Source organism: Molossus molossus, unplaced genomic scaffold (assembly GCF_014108415.1).
Source record: "Molossus molossus isolate mMolMol1 unplaced genomic scaffold, mMolMol1.p scaffold_m16_p_4, whole genome shotgun sequence".
NCBI lineage: Eukaryota > Metazoa > Chordata > Mammalia > Chiroptera > Molossidae > Molossus > Molossus molossus.
The window spans coordinates 125140256-125162491 of record NW_023425377.1 but is presented as its reverse complement, the minus strand read 5'-3'; the positions used below and the strand labels follow the sequence as shown (position 1 = coordinate 125162491).

The following is a 22236-nucleotide window of genomic DNA, read 5'->3' as shown; positions in this document are numbered from 1 at the left end:
GGGAGGAAGAAAGGCCGTAACCAGGGCCCCTTTTGCAGACGCAGGGGGACGTGGCCTCCCAGCTCAGGACTCAGCTTCTCTGGCAAACAGGAGGAGACTCTCAGCGGAGGACGCACCGGCTTTCTCCTCCAAACCTCGCAACAGAGCAAAGAGGGGTGTGTCACGGCCAAGAACTGTGCTGTCGCCGTGCCTGTTTCTGAAACAGCAAAAAAAGTTTTCCTAGGCTGTCTGGAAATTTCGCAGGAAACACTCAGATCAGTATCTCAGATCCGGGCGTTTTACATCAAGCTCCGCGAGGGGTAAAACTCTCGTCCTCATGTCCAGTGGTTACCAGCTGTGTCGATTCCGTCGTTTCTTGGTCAGTCGTACCGGGTGTGTATACGTGGAGTGTGAGGAGAGTCCGATGGCTGTCTGCTGAGCAAGTAGGAAGAACCCCGGCCAGCGACTCCGCTTCGTTCTCAGTGGGCTGACGAGTCGGTGCCGATCACTGGCTGCAGGTAGCTGGGCATGGCGGGAGGCGGTGCCCACGAAGAAGCCATGATGAGCTCATTTCAGCACACACTGCCCTGTCCGCGTTCCCTGGTACCACACGCTGTGCCATCCTAGTTTTTCCCATCATGCTTACATTAACACCCATAACAAGGAAATCTCTCTCTCTCGGACCCTCCCAATGGCCTGAGTTCTGTTCCCGAGCCTTGAGCTGTAGGAGTGACATCCCCTGCGAGTCCCCCGGCTCACTGTCCTCTCGGACACCTGGCTGGAGGGACCCACACAGGAACACGAGACTGCGACAGGCTCCGGGGATCTCGGCTGTCTCAGGGGAAGAAGCGGGGCACTGGGCCCTGACCTCTGGGGGGCAGAAGAGGAGGCTGAGCAGTGAGGAGTCGAGGTGAAGGGAGATTTAGGGGAGGCACGCGAGTGGGGAGCCCCAGGGTCTGCCTGAGCCCTCTCAGGGGGCCAGTCTTGGCGCAGTGAGCGTCCTGGGCTGGGAGTCGACCCTCTCTCATCCGCGAAGTGCCCTAATGGCCCTTGATGTAGCAAGAAGTCTTTCATCCCACCGGTGAAAATGAAGGGCTTAAAAGTGCAAATATTTGACATAGATGGATCTAAATATATAGGACGCAGGAGGGAATCATTCTCCTTCCGCGTGGAGAAACCGTGACAACAGGGTCTGCAGTGGAAAGCTGGGCGGGGCTGAGGACAAGCCTCAGAAAGGCTACGGGACCCACGGGAGCCGGGGGCGGGGGTGGGGTGGGGGGCGGTTAAGCGATCAGGACCAGGAAGCCGGGTGTGCAAGGAAGGCGCCTTCCCACTCACGCCCCGCCTGCTCCGCAGCGCCTCCCACAGGAGGAAACGAGGCCCAGGGGTTCGGGACAGGCCCCGCCACAGCAGTAGAAACGAGCAGGACCACGTGAAGCTCGAGCCCAGGTGTCTGTCTCTACATCCCCCATCATTGGGCTCCTTCTCCATCTTCTCGGACATGATGATCCCTGGACAGGCCTCGTCTGCCAAAGATGCCAGCACCCGCTCCCCATCTCAACGGCGCCCCGGAAATGCCATCGCGGCGTCAACTCTTACTCCAGAAGGAAGATACCGTTTCTATTTCCTCATCCAACTTCACACAGAGAAAGCCGTTTGATGTTGACTGGGTGGGAGGGAACTACAAGCCCAGTGTGTACAAGACTTCTTGGAGTCCACTTGTGTGAGCTACAAGGGAAGATCACTCATTTTTCAAAATCGTGTGTTCGTGGATAATGTCAAAGTTTTACGGAAAGAGGACGTAAGTTTCCTTCTTTTCATCATTCTACCAATGAAAGAAGTACCTTTGCTCAAAATAATTTTCTCTTCAGATTTAGATGCGCATGACATTATTTATGAAGACGCGGATAATTGATGCCAACGGCCTAACGCAGAATTCTTAGAAGTTCGGGACGAAACGGGGTCAACTGTCACTTGAGGTACTTTTTCTCCTCTGGCTGGTCACACAGCTTGACTTCGACGTTGCCGTCCCTGAAGGCCTCGCCCTTGGTCTCCTCGCCCGGGTTCTGTCTCGGGCAGAGCCCGGCTTTCTTCTGGGTCATCGCCAACCCCGAATTGCCACGCCTTCGTGCGGGGGACGGGGTTTCTCTCACGACGCAACAGCAAACAGCAGACAGAAAGTTCTTTTTGAAGTTTTCGTTCATAAATGCGTAAACGATGGGGTTGCAGATGGAGTTGGAAAAGCCAATGATTTGCACAATGGCAAAAATCATCTTGATTGTGACCTCGTCGTGCTCCTGTTCAAAATTGCCTGCAATAAAGAGACACACTTGAGAAGGCACCTTCGTTTTAGTGATCGGAAAACGCAGTTTCTGCGTATCATCTGTCTTTACCCCACACACATGGACAAGTGGCTAAAGGCATGAACAATTTTCAAGACCCTTTTGGGGGGAACCGTTGATGTCTGGAGAGAAACCAGCTCTGTGATGAGCCTTCATTCTGACATCGAGGCCAAGCTGAGCCAGGGGCCCAGCACTTGTGGGGGGTTCAATGCCTCCTACTGGACTCCAAGCAGCGTGTAAACAGGGATCAGTGGTCGCTCTTTACATGTTCCCTGTGTTACAGAAACACAGGCATCCAAGAACCACGGGACGTCTGAGATTATTAGGGAGATTTCGCTGAGGGACGAAAATCCCACGTGTTGTTGAATTCATGTGGCTCAGATCCAGGCTCTAAATAGGGAACACGTGGGCTCTCCCCCCTCACCCAATATTTAAATAACTCAGGACAGCATGGAGGAAGGCTCTCAGAAGGGTTTCTTGACCTTGTATAATTATTAAAGATCTGGTCATCTTCATACAGAATTATCTACCATGTAAATGTCTAGTGGTCTTAAGAACATGTAAGAACCCTCTTAAATATTTGAGACTTGATTGCCCACATAAATAGCAATGAATTTCAACGACTCATCGTCCATTCTAGCAGCAAACACAGTAGCAATGTCCAGTGAGAATGACAGGCACTCACTGTACTCCATCATCATGTGCACGACGTGGAAGGGCGCCCAGCACACGGCGAAGAGAGCCACCACTGTCACCATCATGACCACGGCGCGCTTCTTCTTCCTGGACCCACAAGGATACATTGTATCAGGTGACCTCTCTCTGACAAGTGTGTCAGACTGATGAACCAAGTCTGAGCCTAGATCTCTCAACCATAATTTCATCAATATGAATGAAGCTCATGTTCAGAATGACGTGGGCTGTGTATCCTCTTCCCCATCACCCTCACCCCGATATTTCTCACATTATAAACATCCTTGTGACGTGTGCTCATTAGGAGTCTAGCCTTCTCCTGGATGCTTGGCATGGATTATGTCATTAATATTCCCAACAAGCCTTTGACAGATGCAGAAACTGAGGCACAGAAAAGGTTAAGTAACCTGCAAAGTCAGATCGGCAGGTAAAGGTATTTAAACTAACAAGGGCTCGTCTGGGTTTAAACTCAGGTGGTCTAACTTCAGAGTCTAAGCTCTTATTCATTTTATATTTAAGACCACTCATCCCCGTGATAGAAAAATATCAATATTTGTAAAATATGCGAAGCCCTGAGCGTATAATTAAAATGTGAACCTCTATTATATCGCTAAATGACATGGTTAACCAGGATTTCAAACTAGTTTTCTCCATTCCTCCTGTAACAGAGACAAACACATGCAAGAAATCCACACATTTGCATCGTGCTTTAAATTTATAAAAAGTCATAGTCATTATTTCTTATTTCAACACGGTAGCTCCTTCTTCCAAGGAGGTAGAGAACTGAATCAGCAGTAAGTACCTAGATGCTGGGCATCCTTCAGAGCGGAGGATGTCGTCATACACACTGGGCACTAGAGGGCGCTGCACACACGGAGAAATGCTGAAATCTCATCAAGCCACTAGATTTCTATTTTTTTTTTTTTTTTCAAGTTCTATCAAACTAATCTAAATCTGATCAATGAAGGGAAAGCAATAGATGCATTTTTTTAATCTAGGTATTTTTAATTACTTGAATAGTATTATAAATTGTATATCACTTTCATTTACACAGTATTTAGAGATCTGTTGATAGTTTTGGTTTTGGCTGGGTTTTTTTTTTTTTTCTTAATTTTTGTTTTTTAATGGCCATTCAGTGTCAGTTATAAAATGAACCATGTGAATGTACCATAGCAGTAAGTTGCATTTAAATTTTCTGTTAATGAATGCAATCAGAAAGGAACGTCTTTAGGTAAGAATAAGATATGTCAATAATTAAATAGCATGCTCTGGTTTCCAAAGGATTTTCCTAAGTATCATCTCACGTATTTTAGCACCAGGCTCCGGTAGGAGGCAGGAAGGATGGAACATGTGCTCCCTAGGACAGGTGAGGGGGGACAGGTGAGGCGGGGCAGGTGAGGCGGGGCAGGTGAGGCGGGACAGGTGAGGCGGGGCAGGTGAGGCCAGGTGAGGCGGGGCAGGTGAGGCGGGGCAGGTGAGGCGGGGCAGGTGAGGCGGGGCAGGTGAGGCAGGGGAGGACGGAGACTTGCCCACGTCCTGCGGCGCGGGTGAGCGGCAGAGAGGGACATGGCCGCGCTCTTCCTACGGTGTCCTCCTGACACAGCCATGAAAACAGAACACTGTCCAAACTCCAAGAAAGTTTCTGTCTCTAATGGTGGACTGGAGAGCTGGTGAGGCTGCTCCTTCTTCTTGCCATACACAGAATCTCTAAAGTTTAAAGACAGGCACGCCCTGCGTGTGAGTGACAAATGATACGAACTCACCCCGGAATTCTGAGACTCCTGGTGACCATCCCTTCCAGCACAACTAATCAAACATATTTGAAACTGACATGAGTATTTCATTGAACCGACCTGGCAATCTTGGACATCTCTTTCCCATGAATGGTCCGAAGCACCGAGCTGTCCCCCACTCTCTTAGCGATCCAGAGTTCATAGCCGATTTTGCTGTACAGGCTGAGCATCACCAGCAGAGGCAGCAGGAAGAGGATGACGAGGATGAAGGTGGTGTAGACTTTCTGGTGCACGGGGCTGGTCCACTCCTCCAGGCAGCAGATGTGTTGTTTCTCGTACAAGAAGTCATACTTCACCTTTGAAACGAGAAGGACCCCATTAGGAGAGCCCCGGGTCAGCACCCAGCACTGCAAGCGGCCACGGACCACTGGGGGGCAGCGCTCTCGATCCTGACGTGGTTACCAGGGGTACACCTTTCGAGTGACATACAACTTTGCGTGTTCTTTTGTTCTGGAGTGTTTTCAGTTTCCCACATCACCGCTAAAATTCTTCTGAACGATATGCTTTCTTTTCTATTTTAAATGGAATCGAGGTCCAAAGCCTGTTCACTTTTCATCTTTCTCAACTCTTGACATTCCCGTCACGAGTTTTCAGTGGGATGCAAGTGCGCTTCCGTGGCCAGAGTACGAATGAGAACAATACTTTGTGCCACCGGCCAGCTGGTGTGCTGGCCTGACCCTGCTCCCTCGGTACTTGAGACGACAGATTTGGACACAGCATCAGACTTCTTCCTGATGCTAAGGACAGATGTTAGAAAGGCAGCCGGTGGCTTTCAGATTCTGAGGTGAATGAGAAATTGGGATTCAAACTAGTGCTAATCTATAAATATTCAGGCTCAAGCATCAGCCTTTGAGGGGTGTATTTTACAGCAATCAATGTCTGCGCATTGATGCCATTTCTCGCGGACTCATGAGTTCAAATGTATTACTAGTAATATTACTAAAAATAGCAAATGCTCGTGAGAGACAAACTAAACAGGGAAGGGACATTCGAAAGTCATTTCTCTGGATAATAAGATGAAAGTTAGAGAGTTTATCAAAATGATTGACCCACTCTGCAGCTTTCCAGACAAAACATAATTCAGTGTCACGCATGTCTGCCTCCAGTCCCAGCATTTTCTCACCGATCTTTAATGCCGGTCGAATGGGGGAAAGCTCTTTCTTCACCAGAAATAAACGTCAAGTGCTGACCCAGGTGTTATTTACAAATACAACTAACTAGGAATGAAAACTTTCAGTGAGTAATAATTTCAAGATCCAGGCTCCCTGAGACAAGACATGGCAATGGAATCCACTCTGACACACGCAGATGGCACCACCTGGGCCAGCCACGGGGACTGCATATTGACGCACCCTCGTAGCGCACAGGTGGCCGATCGGGACAGGCGTGTGCCATCGGGGACAGCAAAGGCTCCCTGAGAGCACAGCCCCGGGCTTTTATGAGAACCAATGTCGGAACTTCTATTCCAAACACACGCTTCTCTACAAGCCGCCGCCTCCGAGCTCAGGCTGCCGTATCCTGTGGGTCCACACTCCCACGCCCTCTCTCGTCTCGCCCTTCTCCCCATCTTCACACGCACTCTCACCCACCCACGCCTTGCCCTGGAGCACCCAGGAAACCTGGTCATGCTGCTGCTGCCAGGAGCCAGCGGGATCAGGGCCCCACCCACCCATGGTAGTGGGGCCCTGTGCTCTCCCGGTACGAAACCTATTTCTCGTCAGGGTACCGCTGACGTTAGAAAAGGTATTTTGACAGGTGCTGAGGTGTGCGTTCACATTTTCACAGGGCAGGGGCCAGAGTGACAACAGTTTTCAATGAACCCTCGACAGTGGTCAGATACAGGGGTCCTAGGGGCCCCGTGACAGCCAAGTGTGGGGACGGCGAGGCAGGTGGCACCTGATGGCACCCAGGTGGGCAGGCCAGGCCTCGGTCACACAGGCACAGGCCACCTCTCCGAGAGTTTAGGAGTGCGGAGGAGGCCGTGGGATGCATCTAAACACATTTATTCGCTTTGAGAATGAACTCACACTTTTTCCTCACAGAAAGCAAATCTGATTTGGCTGGTCTGGTCTACCCGACAGCGAGGACTGGCCCTGTCCATTAGATTATATGCATCTTCTACAAATGAAAGGACTTGTATATGGGTAAAATATTCGAGCACGGGACAAAATAATTTTATTTTAACAAAAGGACAAATCCCCTAGAGTTCTGTGGGCACAAAATGGACCCCACTAATGGGAGCGGGGTGGGACGTTTCTAGAAGGGCCCATCCGGGTGGGTCTCCTGCTGGAGAAAAGGCCTCGGAGAAGGAGCTGGCCACACGCTGCGGGGGAGCCGGGGTTCAGGAGCAGCCGGCGGAGCAGGGACAGCAGGCGGGGCGCAGTGGTGTTCTCTCTGAAACACCCAGGAAGTAAAGCCTCGGTCAGAGGCGGCAGTCACATCCGGGGGACACCTCTCCCCACTCTGCGCACCAGCTGCCAGCCAGCCAGAGGCTGGGGGAGCAGAAGAGGGAAGGAAGCTGAGCAGGAGGGATCAAAGCCCCTCTCCGCAGGGCGGGATTCGAGCCCTCAAAACAGCTCACGCGGGGTAAGGGAGACGTTTTCAGTTCGTGGAAATTCAGACTGATGGGACGGTGACACCGGACTGGATGTTGCAGTAACAGAAACAACACGGTTCTTGTGACTGGAAGTGACCCGAGGAATCTGATGATCTGAGTCCCTGGAAGAGCTACTGTCCCTGCTCGAGGCCCCGCCCACGGCGTCTCTGAGTGGCTGGAGGAGCTACAGTCCCTGCTTGAGGCCCCGCCCACAGATCTCTGACTGGCTGGAAGAGCTACAGTCCCTGCTTGAGGCCCCGCCCACAGCATCTCAGTGGCTGGAAGAGCTACAGTCCCTGCTCGAGGCCCCGCCCACGGAGTCTCTGAGTGGCTGGAGGAGCTATACAGTCCCTGCTCGAGGTCCCGCCCACGACGTCTCTGAGTGGCTGGAAGAGATACTGTCCCTGCTCGAGGCCCCACCCACGGAGTCTCTGAGTGGCTGGAGGAGCTACAGTCCCTGCTTGAGGCCCCGCCCATGGCGTCTCTGAGTGGCTGGAAGAGCTACAGTCCCTGCTCGAGGCCCCGCCCATGATGTCTCTGAGTGGCTGGAAGAGCTACAGTCCCTGCTCGAGGCCCCGCCCACGGCATCTCCAACAGGCAGCAAGGACGAGAACAGAGCTGCCTCCCGCCCTCGCGATGGGGCCCAGCCCATTGAGTCCGCACTGACGTCACAAAGCAGGCCCCGAGTCCTGGACAGACACATGCAAAACAGTGGAACAGGACCATTCTCTTATATCATATACAAAAATAAATGCAAAATGGGTTACCAATTTAAATGTAAGGCCTGAAACCATAAAATGCCTAGAAGAAAACACAGGAAGTAAACTGACATCAGTCTGAGTAGTATCTTTTGGGACAAGAGAAACAAAATAAAAACCAATCAAGTGTGACTCTATCCAACGACAAAGCTTTTGCACAGCGAAGGAAACCATCAATGAAATGAAAAGACAACCTACTGACCGGAGAACATATTCATCAATGACATAGCCAATAAGAGGTTGATACACAAAATGTAAAAGAAACTCATACAACCCAATAACCAAAAAATGAACAGTCCCATGGAAAAATGGGCGGAGGACATGAATAGACACTTCTCCAAAGAGGACATACAGAGGCCGACAGATATATGAAAAGATGCTCAACATCACTAACCATCAGGAAAATGCAAATCAAAACCACAGTGAGATGTCACCTCACACTTGTCAGAATGGCTGTCATCGGTAAATCAACAAACAAGTGCTGGTGAGGACGTGGAGAAAAGGAAACCCAGGCACTGTGAAAACAGGGTGGAGATTCCTTAACATACTAAAAACAGAATTACCACAATTACTCAGCAATTTCACTTCTGGGTATTTACTCAGAGAAAACGAGAACATTAATTTATATGCACTCCTATGTTCACTGCAGCATCATTTACAACAGCGAAGATAAGGAAGCAACCGGGGTGTCCATCAGTAGGTGAATGGATACAGAAGAGGTGGCAGATATATACAATGGAATACTACTCAGCCATAAAAAAGCATGGAGTCTTGCCATTTGTGATAACATGGGTGGATATAGGGGGTAATACGCTGAGTGAAAACATACTAGGCAAAGAAAGACAAGTACTGTATGGTTTTGCGTGCATCTGGAATCTAAGAACAAAACAAAACGTAAACAGATTCATAGATACAGAGACCTAAGGGCTGGTTACCAGAAGGGAGAGGTGGGGGAGGGAAATATAGTCAAAGATATTGTGGTGAGTTTGCATGGTGACAGATGATTGCTAGAATTAGTGGGGCGATTGAATTGTAAGGTATAGGTGTTATATCACCATATTGTACACCTGAAACTAATATAACCAATATAAGATCGTATACCAACTATAGGTTAAAAAGATAAATTTTTTAAAATATGAATAAATAAATAACACAATTGCAATGGACCCTTGCCTGAGGGCATATCTGATGAATAGTACATGCCTGTGTTGATTTCAAAAGATACAAAAGGTTACACAGTTTAAAAATTGTCTCTGGGAGTCATGTGCCGTCCAGTGTTTGAAGACTACCATCAGGTCTGGAAGCGCCACCCCCCCCCCCCCGCAGCAGAACACCCCCAGATGGCTGGGGTCACCGGACACCAGCACGGGTGCTGTGACTCCCAGGCCCAGCTGACAAAGTGGGGGGAAGGCAGGGGCTGGGTAAGGACAGCCCCTCGCATGTTGCCAACTCGAACTGCAATTTGTCACTGAGTAGGAAGCAAGTAAGAAAGGACTTAAGACAGAAAATCAACTAATAAATAGATAATCAATTACTCATTTCTTTATGTGACGTCAAAATAAAAAAAAATATTGGAGTGACCAATGGACTCGTACCATGCCATTGGACACCTCAGGATACTAGGAAAGCCATGTTCAGCCAGCAGGAAAGTGTATAAAATGACCCTGGTAAGTTACCTGTGTAAAATCAAAGACAAGCTAGATCAACAGAGGGAAACAAATCTTAAAACGTATTACTTGAATCCACTGGAAAACTCTACAGTGAAATAACTGAGACCATGAACATCTTCTGTAAATCTCCTGCATGAAGGAATGATCATGCCCGGGAGGGGGGCGTTTGCACAGTGCAATCATCCATCCCAGCCCTGAACGTACCTCAAGTCGCTGCACGTGCCACATGGGGGACCCCACGATGACAGCCACCAGCCAGACCACACCTGTGAAAATGTCAGGCATCAGAACACGACTCAGCGAAGTACAATGCTGCGTGCTTACTTCTCTAACCAGAAAGACTCCTGCGCCCAGAGCACCCCAGCCCCACCCTGGAGCCCTGCAGGGGGCCCCTCAGGTTCTCACCTCCCTCAAAACTGCTGCTTGAAGAGTCCTCCCACGACACGTTTAAAAAAATTGTTTATTGATTTGTGAGAGAGAGAAAGGGAGAGGGAGGAGAGATGGAAACATCGATTGGCCGCCTCCCGCATGCCCCCCACTGGGGATCTGGCCCACGACCTGGGCGTGTGCCCTGACCTAGAATCGAACTGGCGACCTCTTGCTGCATGGTGGAGGCTCAACCACTGAGCCACACCAGCTGGGCCTAAGACATGTTTTAAATGTATAAAATCTTTAGCAGTGCTCCATCACCTCTAAGATAAAACCAACTCCCCAACTCGGTTCCCCGTAATCTGACTTGCTGCCCTCACCCCTGTGCTCCACTGAGACTTCACAGAGTCGCTTTCAGTCCCGTACCCCAGAGGGCACGGTGCCTCCACACCTCCACGCTGTCCCCGCGGACTGGCGCCCACCCACTCTGTCTGCACTCAGGCCCCAGGACGTGACTCTGCGTCACCTCCTCCAAAGCTCTGAATGCTGCTACACTTCCCAGACGGAACTGACCACCTGCATTTTCCCAGGGAAGCTCCCTCAGTAGGTGCTTGATCAGCAAAAATGTGTTCGTTAAATGAATGAATAACTTAAACATGATACGCATCGCCCTCAAAAATGTCTTCTTAAAATTGACAGTATAGCCCTGGACAGTTTGGCTTAGCAATTACAGCGTCAGCCTGTGGACCAATGAGTCACGGGTTCGATTCTGGTCAAGGGCATGCACCTCGGTTGCGGTTCAGTCCTGGCCCTGGTTGGGGTGGTGCGGGAGGCAGCCAGTTGATGTGTCCCTCTCACGTCCATGTTTCTCTCTCTCCCTTTCTCTCCCTCCCTCTGCCTCCCACTCTATCTGAAGATGAATAGAAAAAATATCCTCGGGTGAGGATAAAAAAAGAAAAAAATTGAGAGTACATTTACCTTCACCATCCTAAGATGGGCATTGTTTTCTTATTTACATAACAAGCACATCAGAAACTAGAGCCTGTTGAGAGAATTGCTTTGACGGTGTTTTCTCAGCAAGGAATGAACGAGAATCTCAGCCTGGGAAGAGGCCGGACAAGAGCCCGACGTGGACTTTGAGGAAAAACTCCCAGCCCAGACTGCTTGTTCTCTCTCCTGAGTGAGACCAGCAGGGAAACCGTGTGTTGTCGTGGGTTTCAGGAGCTGAGACTCTCTTAAGCCACAGTGGGGTTTACTATCAAGACACATGTGACCTGGCACCCACCTCAGGAGAGCCCGGAGGCTGCCCGACAGCCTGAGGCTCACAAACCTCCCTGCACAGGGCACATGCATGTGCTCTGCTCTGCTCCCCCTGCTACGTTACACTGTGTACACTGTGTCCACGTACCTTCCAGCCTCTCACAAACCTCCCTGCACAGGGCACGTGCGTGTGCTCTGCTCTGCTCCCCTGCTACGTTACACTGTGTACACTGTGTCCACGTACCTTCCAGCCTCTCACAAACCTCCCTGCACAGGGCACGTGCGTGTGCTCTGCTCTGCTCCCCTGCTACGTTACACTGTGTACACTGTGTCCACGTACCTTCCAGCCTCTCACAAACCTCTGCACAGGGCACCTGCATGTGCTCTGCTCTGCTCCCCCTGCTACGTTACATTGTGTCCAAGTACCTTCCAGCCTCTCACAAACCTCTGCACATGGCACATGCATGTGCTCTGCTCTGCTCCCCCTGCTACGTTACAGTGTCCAAGTACCTTCCAGCCTCTCACAAACCTCTGCACATGGCACATGCATGTGCTCTGCTCTGCTCCCCCTGTTACGTTACATTGTGTCCAAGTACCTTCCAGCCTCTCACAAACCTCTGCACATGGCACATGCATGTGCTCTGCTCTGCTCCCCCTGCTACTACGTTACACTGTGTCCAAGTACCTTCCAGCCTCTCACAAACCTCCCTCCACAGGGCACCTGCGTGTGCTCTGCTCTGCTCCCCCTGCTACGTTACATTGTGTCCAAGTACCTTCCAGCCTCTCACAAACCTCCCTGCACAGGGCACGTGCGTGTGCTCTGCTCTGCTCCCCCTGCTACTACGTTACACTGTGTCCAAGTACCTTCCAGCCTCTCACAAACCTCCCTCCACAGGGCACCTGCGTGTGCTCTGCTCTGCTCCCCCTGCTACGTTACATTGTGTCCAAGTACCTTCCAGCCTCCGGGAGAATTTCAGGAGGAGCAGAGTCTAACGGGCTTAGCTCAGGGACAATCCTGGCCCAGGCGAGCTCAGGGATTGAGACCAGGCGGGGCGAACATTTCTGATCTGACCCGTGAGCTCACCTGCCAGCTGGGCCCAGGGGCGCGTGGTCTCGGCCGGGGTGGCACTGAGCATGGACACCCGACACGCGGCTTCACGGGGTCCCGGGGCTGGGGGAGGGGCAGTGGCCCCGCACAGAGGCCCTGTGGGAGGTGAGTCCTGTGACCTCTGAGGAAGAACTGCCTGGACTGCCCATTACCCACTTTGCTTTGAGAGGCTGAGCCTCCCTCTCCGCGTCTCTTTTCTTAGTAAGTCCCTCCTGCCAGGGGCTTCTCTCCTCGCCCTCTCTCCTCGCCCGCCCGCTGCTTCTAGGTGCTCTGCGGGTGGAAGGGCTAAGACTAAGGCCTTTGGATTCTCTGTAGGAAGCAGAGGACGGGTAAACACAAATCTGGAACTCACGGAAACTAACCATGTTGTCCCTATTCGTCTGTCTATTCATTTCGAACTGCGCGGAGCGAGCGAGGCGCCGCAGCCTGGGGGTTCTGCCCTGCGATCGGCCGAGTCTCCCCGGCGGAGAGGACGGCTCACCCACCCTCCCAGGGACTGTCCCGGAATCGTTCTCTGCGGGCTGCTTCAGATGCTCTGAGAGCTCCGGCTACTTCCCTGTAGCACCCCCGGCCCCTGGGAGGGGCATTAAGGGTTATGAACGGCTCGATGGTCATTGTCACACAGAGTTGTTCCGTGGCCTGTGCTGGCTCTGGGACATTTCCCACGAGGTCCCTGCTCACCAGCCCCACGGACACAGGCTCACTAATGTGGCCGAGCTGTCCGTCAGGTGTCACCAGCGCCTAGTGTTCCCGTGGGCCCCGCACCCCCCTTCTCGGCTTTTCTGCCCCCAGAGAAAATCGACCTTCCGTGACAAGGGCGCCTTGGCGACCTCTACCTCAGGATGGCAGCTTCCCAGGCTAATGACTGTTCCTGCAGCCATGCGGCCGAGGGGCTGGCTCGGGTCAGCCGGCGGAGCAAGAGGAGGACCCGGGTGAGAGCTGTCCGTGCTGGGGTGCGCCCGGAGAGGGGGTGAGGGTGGGGTGGACGGGCAGCGGACGGAAGCCCTGGGGTTACCAGCCCCGTTTACCGCCGGGTCGGGGCATGTGGGCCCCGCACGCCCTCACCTAGCATGGTGAACGCCCTGCGGTTGGTGCACCGCCACTTCATCCTGAAGGGGTGCACGAGCCCGCGGTGCCGCTCCACGGCGATGCAGGTCAAGGTGAGGGTCTCGGTCACCACGGCCGTGCACTGGGCGAAGGGCACCATCTTGCAGACGAAGGCACCTGCAGCGGGAGACACGTGATACACAAAGGGAAGGTTTGCCCTGTCGCTCTGCGTCGCAATTCATTCACGCAGCCTCCTTCAGGAGGGTCGTGTCTACCATTTCCTGACGGATGCGACACAACGGGGGAAGGTCCCGGGCTGGTGCTTCCTCTCCCTAGTTGGAGTCTGAGTTGCTACGTTGTATATAATCGTTGTATATACTCGTCTAGTACAGCGACCACAGGGCAAGGGCGTCCCTGGCCTTTGAAAACAGGCAGGAAAAAGAATCACGGTGATGTTTCCTCGCGAACAAGCAGCCAGGGTGAGCGGGCCTCCTGGGTTCCATGCTGCAGGGTCTTCTCTGGTTCTTCCTTCCCTCTGTCCCCGTCAAACCACAACAAAGGGCTACCTCTCATCAAAGACACCCACGTTTCTGCTTTTCTCTTGTATTCCCCTGAGACTTCCTGTCCGAGACTTCCTGTCTGGATGACACGGTTCCTCCTCAGCTCAGTTCACGTCCCCCCAACGCAAAGGTCTCAGGCCACTGGCCCCGGGGCAAGGTTAGGTCTGCAGACGGGGTCAATGGAATATATATGCATGTGAGTGTGTATATATGTTTCTATTGATTTTTTTGAAAGAGCAAGGGAGACAGAGAGAAACATTGATGTGAGAGAGAAACATGGATTGGCTGCCTCCTACATGCCCCCCACTGGGGATCGAGCCCACAACCAGGGCCTGTGCCCTGACTGGGAATCGAACCGGGACCTCTCAGTCCATGAGACGATGCTCAATCCACTGAGCCACACCGACCAGGCTCAACGTAATATTTTAAAAATATTTTAAGTCATTGCCAACGTTTTCTCTGGCACCTTTACCATCTGTATCCATGAGCCCCAGCCTGACATGTCTGCTTGTGAATATATCTTGCTCAAAGTTATCAAATTAATTGTTCTGAACGGTCAGAGTGAGGAGTCATCAGCTCGGGGATAGAAGAGGTTGGCAGAGCCTCAGAGGTCCTGTGTTCTGAGCTGTCCCCAAGCAGAGGTCCTCGTCACCTCCTCTCACAGAAGGGCAGGCTCTGCAGGTGGGCTCCTTGCTGGTACACCCTTCCTCTTGGAATGACATTCCGCAAGAAACCCCTCACGTCCTGCACTGAAGTCGTCGCTCAGATGTCACCTTCTCAACCCATAGTTGTACCCACAGCCTGCCCTCCACCCTCTCCTCTCATTCACCCCTCACCCCCTTTCCCCGATCCCTTCACCACCCGCACACCATCGGCCTGCGGTGTGTCTGTCCAGGGTCCGCTGACCTCCCCCACATCTACTGGAACGGAAACGCTCCTGAGCAGAGACTTCGGTCTGTTTCCTCCATGGATGCACCCAGGCATTTCAAATGGCGCACGGGAGGCGGTCGGCAAACACGCTGAGAAGGGAGTGGCCGGAGGCTCTTAACCACGCGGGGTGCCTCCACCTCACTCCGGAGAGGCTCCCACCAGGAAACTGCTTTTCCGTGACTCCGCCCTCTCCCACCTTTGCCTTCAGACTTTCAGAGCTCACCAGCCACCCTCTGCCAACAGCAGCTCTTCGTATATTTGAAGGAAGCGTCCCTGTCGCTGCGGAGTCTTTCCCAGCTGCCCCAGCTGTTCCTGGGTGGTCCAGAGGGGACCCCCCCACCCCGTGCTCAGGGTGTGGTCTGGCTGCGGCAGAAACTATAGGACTAGCCTGTCTCCCTGGGTCTAAACACCCTCTTCTCTGGTTGTGACTACAATGTACATCACCTTTTGCGCTAGAATTTTCAAATGATTGGTGTCCATGGAACTTGAAATCAACTTGAAATGCACTGTGTCCATTTAATAGACATTTCTGTTCATCTAAGACTCCCGTGACTGAGGGAAAGCGTATTTAGATATTGTTCTAGATCCTTCCTTCCGAGTCCTTCTTGGAAGCTCCAAGTGGCAACCCAAGAGCCCGTCACCACCCCAACCTTGGTTCCAGATCTCCAAATCCCAACCCAGTTCCGAGTTAAAGCCCTTTCTTGTCCAGCAAGATCGTTTAGATACTAAATGAAGGAATTTACTTTCAACACTAATATATTTTTCTGTTTGGATGCTGATCACACCTGTGAATGAATTAGCTCACTTCAAACCCTGTTTTGTATGTGATACCTGCATAAATGAACATGTGAATACATTCTTTATCTGGATATCTCCCCTGTCTTTGAAATTTTGATCAGAATTTCTTCTATTCTTTCAACCAAATTGTTTATTTAAAAAATATATACATGGGACAGTCCAAGGTCAAATGAATACCAGAAGAAAGTTAGCATGGAATGAATGTGGATCTGTTATCAACACATTTTAGGCATAATTATCCAAACACATAGGAATTAATATTGTAGATCATGTCATTGGAGTTACCCATCTTGTCCACTGTAACAGCATGGGACACGGGTCACATGTTCTGATACCATCTGTCCTCTGGACTACTTGTTAGATAAGCCTGAACCTCAATGTCATCATTTGTGAAAAGGGGTGAATAGTACCCACCTTTCATGTGAGTACTTCGTACAATGACATAAGCACCCAGTACAGGATATGTTTTCTTAATAAATGGCAGCTTTTTAAAAAATCATCAGGCAACTGGATTAAAAGAATGGAGGTAGATGTGATCCACTGGAAGTTGATAGAGTGTTGTTGGTGGCTCACCTGCCCACTGACGGACATCCAGTTCTATAACCTTATTTCCCAGATAAAGATACTGCAGCTCAAAGGAGTTGAGTGACTTGCTCAGGTCTACGCAGCTGTGTATGGACAGAATGAGGACATGGGTCCGGGTCACTGCCCCCCTTCTTTCCATCACGTCACCCTGCCCTGTCCCAGTGCACCATGCTCGGTGGCAGCCCTCTCGTGTCCATGCTCACAGATCACCTAAGTAATAACCGCTGGAGTGCTCTGCCAAGACCGAGTTCTATAGCCTGCCCTCTTGCTCCTCTTATGAATCCAGAAAGTATTTGCCCAGCCCATTCCTTCTGGTGTTTCTCTAACAGCTGCAGTTCCCTTGATCACGTCTCCAAGTGCCGTCCATGTCCCGGCGTGTAATGGATCGACGCTGAAGATGTGCCTTCTTTTAAAAATAGGCAGATGCGCCCTGGCCGGTTTGGCTCAGCAGTTAGAGCATCGGCCGGTCCAGAGAGACACAGATTCGGTTCCCGCTAAGGGCACGTACCTCGGTTGCAGTTTGTCCCCGGCCCAGGTTGGGTCGTGCAGGAGGAAGCCACTCAATATGTCCCTTTCATGTCATGTTTCTCTCTCTCTCTCTCTCTCTGTCCCTCTCTCTCCCTCCCGCTCTATCTGAACAAACAATGGAAAAATGTCCTTGAATGAGGATACAAAAAAAAAAAAAATAGGCAGATGTTCTTTTACTACCTGCTCGTTTATCTTGATCTTGATTTCCATCCAACCCATCTTTGCTTTGCCCTTTCTAACGTGGAGATCATTTTTCAAGTTCTAGAAGCCTGAAGCAAAATAGGCACCAGGACTTTGATTTTGCCTCTGCCCTTTATTAAATGTCACCCACTGATGTTCTGTTTCTTTTTTTTTTTTTCAAAAAATTTTATTAATTATTAATTTTTTAGAGAGAGAGGAAGGAAGAGAGAAATAGAAACATCAATATGAGAGAGAAATCTTGATCGGTTGCCTCCTGCATACACGCTACTAGGGATTGAGCCTGCATCCTGGGCATGTGTCCTGACCAGGAATCGAACCAGGACCTCTCAGTCCAAGGGACCACACTCAGTCCACTGAGCCACACCGGCCCGCTCTCCCTTCATTTCCAGCTCCTGTTTCTGGTGACTCTTCAGTGGGCTCCTTCTACACAGGAGCCTCCCCAATGTGACTTCTACAGGTCTAAGCTATTCTGCAAGAGTATGTCCTTGTGACATTTCTTCCTGTAGACGGCGATTTTAAACTGGGAAAATCCTAGAATTCCCTGTGTAGGGCACTGTTTTCTTGGAAGGTCCTTCCCTTTTTTCTTTCTAGGATCATCCAGTTTTAAATCGAAGTTGAGTTTCTCAAAGCCTGTCTGGAACGGCTACCGCTCATGTTCTGACCATCCATCGACCTATATTTCCCAGTAGCAACAGTTTTCTCTGGTGTGTGGACTGCACTCCACGCGGGCAGGTGAGGCCGGAGCCCCTCCTGGGGAGACAGGCAGAAACATGGCCAGATCCTCCGGTGCTGACAGAGCCAGTGAAGCTGGAAGGCAGGTGGGAGGTATGCGGTCCAGGGATCACTGGGTCCTGAGTGACCACAGACCACAGCTCAGTTACTGCTGCCGACCTCTGAACTGGCCCCTGCCTATTCCGTGAGCTTCACCCTGATCTTGTGAACTTCCAACATCCTTCTGGTACATCCCCATCTCTTAGGCTCCTTAGCGATCAACTGTTCTCATAACCAAGTAAACTTACTTGACATCATCCTCTTACATTACCTTTTCTCTGGAAGGTACATTTCCTAAAATGTAGAACATGTGGTTAGTGCCCCACCTGTGTGCATTGTCAATGCTACAGCGGCACAGTCCAAATCCGACTATTTCAGTTTGCCATCATTGCTGCTTCCATTTCTACTCATCGGACTCTTGCATAAAACAACCGCAATAATTCCCCTGTGCCTACTACATTAGAAACCAATGCTTTGGTTTAATATGTATTCCTTCTCTTTCCTGCCTTATCTTATATAGTTTTATTTCCAGAATATGAGCTCTTGGCTCTGGCCGTGAATGGTGCCCATGGTCCTACACCCACGCCAGCCCTTACCTCCCATCACACACAGTGCAGGTCTCAACGATTCAAATAGCAATAAGACCTCATTGCTTCTAAAAACTAGTCTTGGAAATAGAAAACAACTTGGCCAGTATTTGTTTTCACCCCAGTGTACTAGTGACTTTTAAAAGGATCCAAGTGAAAAGAACAGAGAATTCATATGTAGAAAAGGTTAAAACCATTCTTTGATTAATTTAGAAAATGGAACAAGGAGCTATAATTGCATGAAAGTATCTAATGAGGATAACCACTTTGTTTGTTCCAAGGTTGGTTGCAAAAAACAATATGGGTTCTTCTTTTCTAGTTTTTTAAGATGTAACGTTAGGTTCTTTACCTGGGATATAAGGAAATAATAAAAATTAGAGCAGAACTGAATGGAATAGAGAACAAAAAGACTATACCAAAAATTAATACAACAAAGAGCTGGTTCTTTGAAAAAAATCATGAACTTGACAAATCCCTGGCTAGACTAAAAAGAGAAAAGACTCGTATAAACAAAATCAGAAACGAAAGAGAAGTTACCACAGATATCACAGATACACAAAGGGTCATACTAGAATACTATGAAAGACTATATACCACCAAATTCAATAGCCTAGAAAAAATGGAAAAACTCCTAGAAATAGAAAATCGAAATAGACTGATAAACAGTGGAGAAATTGAAACAACCATCAAAAACCTCCCAAAAGTTAAAAGTCCAGGATCCAATGGCTTCACTAGTGAATTCTACCAAACAATCCAAGAAGATTGATACTTATCCTTCTCAAACTCTTCCAAAAAATTGAAGAGGGGGCAATACTTCCTAACACATTTAATGAGGCCAACATAACCCTGACACAAAAACCTGGCAAGGACAACACTAGAAGAGAAAACTACAGACCAATGTCTGATGAATACAGATGCAGAAATCAGAAACAAAATACTAGCAAATTGAATACAACAAGGTGTTAAAAAAATAATACACCACGATCAAGTGGGGTTTATTTCAGGGGCACATGAATGGCTCAACACAAGCTAATCAATGTAATACACCACATTAATAAAACAAAGGATAAAGATCTTATCAGTAGATGGAAAAAAAGATCTTATCTGTAGATGGAGAAAAAGCATCTGATGAGATATAACTTCCATTTATTATTAAAACACTCAGTAAAATGGGTATAGAAATATCTCAGCATAATCAAGGCCATATATGACAAACCCTCAGCCAATATCACACTCAATGGTGAAAAACTGAAGGCATTTCCTCTAAAATCAGGAAAAGACAAGGATGCCCACTCTCGCCACTTATTTAACATAGTCCTGGACGTCCTAACCAGAGCAGTCAGGCAAGAAAGAGAAACAAAAGGCATGCAAATTGGAAATGAAGAAGTAAAAGTGTCTCTCTTTGCAGATGACATGATTCTGTTATTAGAAAATCCTAAAGACTCCACCAAAAAACTATGAGAAATAATAAATATAGTAAAGTTGCAGGTTATAAAATCAATGTACAAAAAATCCACTGCTTTCCTATATACTAACAATGAAACTTCGGGGAAAAAAAATGAAAAAAACAATTCCTTTTGTGATAGCAACCAAAAGAATAAAATACTTAAGAATAAACTTAACAAAAGAGATGAAGGGCCTATATATTGAAAACTACAGAGCATTATTAAAAGAGATTGAAAAAGACACAACAAAATGGAAAGATATACCATATTCATGGATTGGAATAATCAACAAAGTTAAAATGGCCATATTACCCAAAGCTATATACAGATTTAATGCTATCTCCATCAAAATCCCAATGTCATTTTTTGAAGTAATAGAGAAAAAGTCATCAGATTTGTATGGAACCACAAAAGACCCTGAATAGTCAAAACAATCCTGAGAAAAAATAACAAAGCCAGAGGTATCATACCACCTGACTTCAAATCATACTACAGAGCTATGATAATCAAAACAGCATGGTAGCCCTGGCCGGTTTTGCTCAGTGGTTAGAATGTCGGCCTGTGGTCCAGAGAGACCCAGGTTCGGTTCCCACTAAGGGCACATACCTCGGTTGCAGTTTGTCTCCGGCCCTGGTTGGGTTGTACGGGTGGCAACCATTCGATGTATCTCTTTCACATCGATGTTTCTCTCTCTCTCTCTCTCCCCCTCCCACTGTATCCGAACACAAAATGGAAAAATGTCCTCGGGTAAGGATAAACAACAAACAAACAAACAAACAAACAAAAAACAGCATGGTATTTAGCAGAAAAACAGACACACAGACCAATGTAACAGAATTGAGAGCCCAGAAATTCAACCACATGTATACGGGCAAGTAATTTTTGACAAAGGAGCCAAAAACACACAATGGAAAAAAGAAAGCCTTTTTAATAAGTGGTGCTGAGAAAACTGGAAAGCCATGTGCAAAAGAATGAAAGTAGATTACAGTTTGTCCCTATGCACAAAAATTAATTCAAAATGGATCAAAGACCTAAATATAAGATCTGAAACAATAAATTACATAGAGGAAAACATAGGACTAAACTTATGGACCTTGATCATAGAGAACATTTTATGAATTTGACCCCAAAGGCAAGAGAAGTAAACACAAAAATAAATGAATGGGACTATATCAAACTAAAAACCTTCTGCACAGCAAAATAAACTGACAACAAAACAAAAAGGCAACCAACTGAATAGGAGATAATATTTGGATAAAACAGCACCAACAAGGGGTTAATATCCAAAATATATAAAGAATTCACACAACTCAGCCGAAACAAACAATCCAATTAAAAGTGGAAAAAGGACCTGAACAGACACCTCTCCCAAGAATACATACAAACGACTAATAGACATATGAAGAGATATTCAACTTCACTAGCAATTAGGAAAATGCACATCAAATGACAATGAGACACCACCTCACACCTGTTAGAACGGCTGTTACCAACAAGACAATATCAAGTGTTGGCGAGGGTGTGGAGAAAAAGCAACCTTCATTCACTGGTGGGAATGTAAACTGGTACAGCCACTGTGGAGAACAGTATGGCAGTTCCTCATAATATTAAGAATCGCGTTACCATATGACCCAGCCATCTCTCTTCTGGGTATCTACCCAACGTCACCCCAGTAAGTTTAATAAAAAAGAAACCGACATGAATGGACATGGACAGTTTCCTAAAGGAAAGGCTACTTGATACAGTGAGGATTCGAAACAACGGTGCGCAGACCTGAGGCTGCTGTGGGGATGCACTGTGCTGTCTACCAGCCAGAAATGTAGGGGGGACCCTCTCAGTGACCCAAGCGCTGACTCAGCTGCACGCAGGTGACAGAAGAACCCCGCAGTGCCTGGTCCACGCGAAGCATCAGAACTGTGGAACCCCAGATGGAACGAACCACCACGGGAACCAAAGAAGGAAATGTCTGTAGCACGCACAGTGGAGAAAGAGAGGGCAGCATGTGTTCCAAGTCTCCACCCAAGGGTAGAGTGTCTTCACAGAGACACACCGAGTGTACACAAGTCCAGGGTTACTTGTTGAGGGTGGAATAATCTCTTCTTCACGTAGCATTGCCCCCAAACACAAGCCGGCGGTGTCCTCTGCTGCACAACCACGGACAAGCTCTCTGCGCTGCTGGAGGGAAGGCCAGGGGGCTGGATGGGCTGAGACAGCAC

The 22236-nt window shown here is 49.0% G+C and overlaps 1 protein-coding gene across 1 annotated transcript in view; it reads right to left on the bottom strand.

Annotated features, from left to right (window-relative positions):
- Positions 1-1949: 1949 nt before the first annotated feature.
- QRFPR (pyroglutamylated RFamide peptide receptor) overlaps positions 1950-22236 on the bottom strand; it is a 31069-nt gene continuing 10782 nt past the window's right edge. Inside the window, exons 2-6 of the mRNA XM_036241984.1 lie at positions 13634-13792; positions 10036-10097; positions 4868-5103; positions 3007-3104; positions 1950-2290 (exon numbers count right to left, since the gene is read on the bottom strand). Coding sequence (XP_036097877.1) covers positions 1950-2290; positions 3007-3104; positions 4868-5103; positions 10036-10097; positions 13634-13792 — 896 coding nt within the window. The remainder of the gene's footprint in view (positions 2291-3006; positions 3105-4867; positions 5104-10035; positions 10098-13633; positions 13793-22236) is intronic.